Source organism: Montipora foliosa, chromosome 3 (assembly GCF_036669935.1).
Source record: "Montipora foliosa isolate CH-2021 chromosome 3, ASM3666993v2, whole genome shotgun sequence".
Lineage (NCBI taxonomy): Eukaryota > Metazoa > Cnidaria > Anthozoa > Scleractinia > Acroporidae > Montipora > Montipora foliosa.
In genome coordinates this window covers 9536428-9542429 of record NC_090871.1, presented here as the reverse complement: position 1 = coordinate 9542429, position 6002 = coordinate 9536428, and the positions used below count along the sequence as shown (strand labels likewise).

The following is a 6002-nucleotide window of genomic DNA, read 5'->3' as shown; positions in this document are numbered from 1 at the left end:
AAGTACTCTTTGGAATAAAGTATGACAAGAGAAAAAACCAGCTCGAGGTACAGATCCACAGAGCCAAGGATATTGCGGCCGCAGACGAGAAGAAGGGAAGATCTGACCCGTAAGTTAAAAATGCAGAAAATTGGAATTCTATTATTGAACTTGAGATGGAAGGGAAAACTCTTGTTTATTGTTTCGACTGATTTCAGACCTTCCGAAATCACTGTCCCCTCAATTTTTCAAGTCAACTGACCTTTTAGTGATAGAAATTAAGGCGTCTAGTCGACTTAAAACATATAATTCTTTGATTTACACGTCCTTGTTTGTTTGGGGCTCCAGAGTTCTCTAAAAGAGAACACGGAATATTCACCGCTCCTCCAAGTTTCCTGAAGTGTCCTGCGCTTCAATCTTTGGCCTTTTAAATGCCTTTGTCGCTTCGTAGTTTTGTTTGTTTGTTATTTATTTGTTTGAGCAGGTTGAAGTTTTGGCATCGATTCTTTTTTTTTTTCAGAATTCCACAGTTCTCCTCTTTCCGATTTCCCCCTTGTTTGTGCTTGGTCAATTTTCCTTGAGCTCTGTGTTGCATGTTCATGCTGTTCTTTTTTTGTCTACAGATATGTCAAGGTGTACCTTCTACCCGATAAAACCAAAGGCGGCAAACGCAAAACTAAGACAAAAAGGAATACCTTGGAACCTGATTTTGACGAAATCCTTCGAGTGAGTACCTTTTTTGTTTTGTATTCAGTTGGTCGTAAAATTTTAAGATTGACTAATTCTAGTTCGTAATAAATCTTGGAGAGTGAAAGGTAACTTTCCACGATGACGTAATAAACTCCTCGGGTGTTCACAAAGGTTTTAGGAGTCGGCTGTCACTGAGCGTTTTCATTGATACTTGGCATTTGTCAAGCTATGCTAATTTCACTCAGTGAGGCGTCCAATAGATACATGTACGGGTCGCTCACAAGACCATCTAAGTTACTTTTATACAGATTTATTCTGTGAATGTCTCGCAGTTTTAAATACTAGAACTGATAAAGAGGTTATTGAAACTTGGCCGACCATTGAAAGTTCATGACCTGAAGTACGACGCTCCTACATCTTGTAGTCCGCTTCTCATCAGCCAACGTGAACACCAAGCTGTTCCAAACCAGGATTGGTGGAAAAGAAAAGGGAAGGAAAGGAGCTTTGTTTAAAGTGCACCTGAACTCGCAAATATTGTCGTCTACAAAATGTTAATCTCCCCACCAAAAGCAAACGTGTTTTGCTATTCTTACCTCTAAATCAGTCACTATATTTATCTGCCGGGCAAGAAGCGCAAAGTTGTCAAAACTAATAGCAATTTGGACCCACGACCGTGATGTGAGCAGCATGGGTCTGTTTTACGTCACAAACTGTTTTTTGCAATGCAAGATTTCTTTGAAAACTGGAATGCAAAGCAGTTTGACGTAAAATCGAGAATAAACCCGTACCTCTCACATCACGGTCGTGTTTCCAAAGTACTGCTAGTTCTGTCAAGTTGACGTGGCCACGGCACAGAAAAAGCGAAATTCTGGGCGACAATAGTGACATATGTGTGATGTGGATGGGGAGATATATATTAGGGACGAAAAATATTTAAGCTGTTTAGGTGCACTTTAAGTGTTTGGTCTTTTAGCGCTCGTTGGAGGATAAAGTGGGTACCGACACCTTAAACTGAAATAAACAAATTACTGCTTACCAAAGAAAATGTTGGTTTTTCGTTTGAAGAGGGAAAACCCGGAGTACCCGGAGGAGAAAAACCCCTGGGAGCAGAATAGAGAACCAACAAACTCAACCCACATAAGACGCCGAGTCTGCATGGAAATCGAACCCGGGCCATGTTGGTGGGAGGCAAGTGCTCTCACCACTACGCCAGCCTTGCTCCCTAGTGCTACTTCTGTTTTGAACAACTTGGTCCAGAATTGCAACGGGATGCATGCTTGTGTTATTGAAGAAAGGCTGACGGTATTTTTTTTTTTTTTGTCAGTTTAAAATAGGATTTGATGAGATGTTGACGCGGACATTATGGCTGACTATGTGGAATCATGATACGTTTGGGCATAACGATTTCCTAGGTGAAGTTATGCTGCCTTTGGACACGTACCAGGAGTCTGGATTCAGCTGGGATGATCCATCGCCTAACTGGTATCCTTTACGCGAAAGGGTAAGTGGGTTTTTATATCGTGGGGAACAGCAAGTTAAGTAAATGTAACCAAGAGTGGACTTCATCGCCCTATGGAGACTAAGTATTGGTAGTAGTAGTAGTAGTAGTAGTAGTAGTAGTAGTAGTAGTAGTAGTGGTAGTGGTAGTGGTAGTGGTAGTGGTAGTGGTAGTGGTAGTGGTAGTGGTAGTGGTAGTGGTAGTGGTAGTGGTAGTGGTAGTGGTGGTGGTGGTGGTGGTGGTGGTGGTGGTGGTGGTGGTGGTAGTAGTAGTAGTAGTAGTAGTAGTAGTGGTAGTAGTAGTAGTAGTGGTGGTAGTAGTGGTGGTGGTGGTGGTGGTGGTGGTGGTGGTGATGATGTCTCGCTAGTCGTCGTCGCGAAAGTACAGCAACGACGCAACTCAACAAGGTCCAACCGAAAGCATACCATAGCACCTCTTGCAGCCGCCGTACGGTTCATGTATGGCCTTGGAGCACGGCTTACAGCCAGCTGGAATCAACTGCATGCTAGTTTTTGCTTAAGGAGGAAAACCGGATAACCCGGAGAAAAACCCTCGAAGCAAAGTAGAGAACCAGCACAAACGCCGCCAATCCACTTGTGGCGTCAGGTCGAGGAATCGAACCAGGACCACATTGGTGGGAGGCGAGTGCTCTCACCACTGCTCAAATCCTGCTTCCTCTAGCGGTATGCCGTCCAAACGTCACGTTTCTCATCGCAAGAAATTACATCGTGAAACAAATATATGTGATTACGATTGTACTCAATCCTAACCTTTTTTTTTACGACCATGTCTAAACGTTATTTTGTTTCGGGCAAGCGCGTCGACACTGGCGAAGCCATTGTGTCAAAAGACTAGGAACAGATGAAAGGATGGCCAACAACAAGTTTGATTCAGTACCGCACGGTCTACGTTCGCGTGTCGTTTGTAATTTCGCGTGTGCTGGCTGTAATGCCAGCTACATTGGCGAGACCACTCGGCACCTTTGTACACGTTCTCGTGAGCAACTCCTGTCTTCGCATGTTTACAGGCACCTGTAGTCATCTAGGGCCTGCCATGATTCTTGTAATACCGAATGTTTCACGATCTTAGATTCTGCCGCCTCAGAAAAACAAATTAAGATCAAAGAGGCATTGCACATTAAGTGGGAAAATCCCATTTTTAATCAGCAGTTGAGGCATCTAGACTTGTCTCTTTCTTTTTAGTTACGTTGTTCCTTTTGTCTCTTATTTTATTGTTATGCGCTCTATTTTTGTTTTCCGTGCATTTCGTATTTCATATTCAAATTCTACGCAAGTTTTGACGCGTTAAAGGTAACGTACCTTAATATAAATTCAAATGTACAACCGTTAATAGCTCATTTGCTACTGAAGATGACATGAGAATGTCGAAACATGTTTTGTAAATTGAAAACTGTCGTTTCTTTCTTGAGAGTTATCGCTACTCTGCTGTCTTTACGTCCGTTTGGAAATTTACTTAAGTAATTTGTAATTTAATTGTTTGTAATGTGACCGGTAAATGTGTAATTGTGGAAATAAAAACCAATAACTAAAATAGAGTTCTTTGCTTCGACGAAGGACCAACGTCCGAAAGGTTGCCAATCTAATCTGTCAACTCACTTCGGTTGCAGATTATTCTTTTACTAATTAAACGAATCCACGCGCTGTCATTATCTCACAGTCTGGCCGTTAAAATTATACTGTTCTAACAGTACGGCTCAAGAAGACTATTATATAGTCTGATTCAAGCAACAATTTTAAACTTTGCGAGCCGCAATGTGGAAGCCTAGAATATTAGTTTGCTTATACTGGGAGTAATGTAATATATTTATACACAGGCCTGTTTGCGATTATGCCGTGATCGTTCCTTTTTGTGTTTTACGTTGCTATAGCGATCCGAGCCTTCTCTGATGACGTACTGTGGAGATCTGACCGTGTCGTTGAAGTTTGAGCCTGGACAGGAAAGTCTCAAGGATAAAAAGAAGAAAAAGAAACTTGGGGGAAGGCTGCATATCAAATTGAGAGAGGCACGGAACCTCCCTGCAAAGGATGCTAATGGCTTCTCAGACCCGTTCGTGAAAAGGTGCGGTAAAGACCTTCTTCTTAGTGGCTTCACTTTTATTTTCCCGTTTTAGATCCCGTGACTTCAGTCTTGAGAAATTCTTCTTGCAAAGTTTGCTATATGCTACCCTGCATCCAGAGGTTTTCTTTTTCCTTCTTCTTCTTCTTCTTCTTGGACGAAATTTAGCCGCAAAAGGGCGGCAACGAATTAACGACGGAAAAGCTCTGGTTTCGATCCCTACAAATCTCATTTCCATGCAGACGTCGACTGTGAAACGCTTCAAAATCATAATTTTAAAAAACCCAATGACAATCACGCTATCCTCGCCTCCCCCTCGGTTTTTTTAATCATGCCAACCAGTCAAATTTTGAATTGCGTGGATATTAAAATATCTACCAATCAGAATCGAGAGTCATAAAATTGGACTGTAAACATTTCATGGAAGCGAGATTCGACCGAAACCAGAGGTTTTTCTTCTCACACTGATTCGCCGTTCGTTGTCGCCGCTACGTCGCCGCTTCGCGGCTAAATTTCGTCCGGGAAGCACTTTGGCAGGAAGGAAAAATGACAATTTAATGATAAACTCATTGCTTGGAAACGGGTGGGCGAATGGACAACGTTACTAAGCAACTAGTCCATCATCCTTCATGCGGGCGCATTATAGTTTTGAACATCTATAGTTGCACATGACAAATTAATGACCCCCTCCTCTTGTACTGTCTTATAATCTGAAATGGGAAATTCTCATAGTTTAAAAAAGTTGTTGATTTCCCTGTGTGAATAAGAGCTGGTGTTTTCTTGCTGCGGAAGCATAAATACAAGTGACATTATGCAAGCGCGTCAGCTTGTGGTTAAGTGCCAAAAGATACAAATGATGGAGACGCAATCGAGTTCGCGTATATTGCTTGTGATTATGATTATGTTGCTGGTAAACACCATCTTTAAAATTGCAGTTACAGCTGTCTGTAAAACGGTACTCCATATATGAACTTCTTGAGGCCGCGTGCTCTGTCTTGTGGTAGAGATCACGCTCTCGTGCCTCCTTTACACATCTCTCGTTCGAGACATCTCTTGATTCCCATTCAACCGCGATCAACCCAAAAAGGTTAGAACATCCCTTGTGTCGGGAGAAGCTTGCAAGTTAATTCCAGATTGGCTCTATGGGGAAGGAATCTATCCCGAACCACCCCTTGCCCTAAGTGAGTTTTGAGGTTTGCAGGCAGTTCTCTTGATGGAGGTAAACAATTCTAGCTGAAGTCTTCGATAATACTTTAACCGGACCGGACAGGTTCCAAATCTTAACTGACTTCCGCTGCGTAGCCAGCTTTCCAGTTCTAGAAGGATGAGCTTTGAATAGATTTATTGGCATCTTGGCCGCGTGAAATTTGAACAAAAATAGAAGATCTTCAGCTTTCGAGAATGCCTCCTTCCGGTCGTCCTGGCTGATTTCATATTTATGGTGTTTTCTGTATTTGTATGGCGGTTATTTTTTTAGTCATTATTTTTTTACCCACGCCAGCAATCAAGTTTTACTCTCGAGCAAGCGGCGTTCTCGCATCAGTAGTCCAATTATGTCCATAAATGCGCCTGTGTAGATGAACGCCCAATTTTGACATCCTGGAGCACGAATTGTCCCTTTATGTCCAAGCCTTTGCCACCTATTTCCGACAATAAGGGAAGTGTAAAGGTTAAACCTGGTTTACACTGCCACATAAGCTTAAACATAAGCATAAGTAGTAAAGCGGGAGTTATATAAGCATAACATAATCTGTGTAAG

At 42.3% G+C, this 6002-nt stretch overlaps 1 protein-coding gene across 2 annotated transcripts in view; it reads left to right on the top strand.

Moving 5' to 3' along the window:
* Positions 1 to 6002, top strand: part of LOC137996681 (synaptotagmin-like protein 2) — a 59615-nt gene that overhangs the window by 16375 nt on the left and 37238 nt on the right. For both annotated transcript variants that reach the window (XM_068842205.1, XM_068842206.1), the window contains 4 exons: positions 1 to 109; positions 603 to 705; positions 1994 to 2170; positions 4056 to 4246. The exon at positions 1 to 109 is cut by the window's left edge and continues 76 nt beyond it. In XM_068842205.1, the coding sequence (XP_068698306.1) occupies positions 1 to 109; positions 603 to 705; positions 1994 to 2170; positions 4056 to 4246 (580 nt within the window). The remainder of the gene's footprint in view (positions 110 to 602; positions 706 to 1993; positions 2171 to 4055; positions 4247 to 6002) is intronic.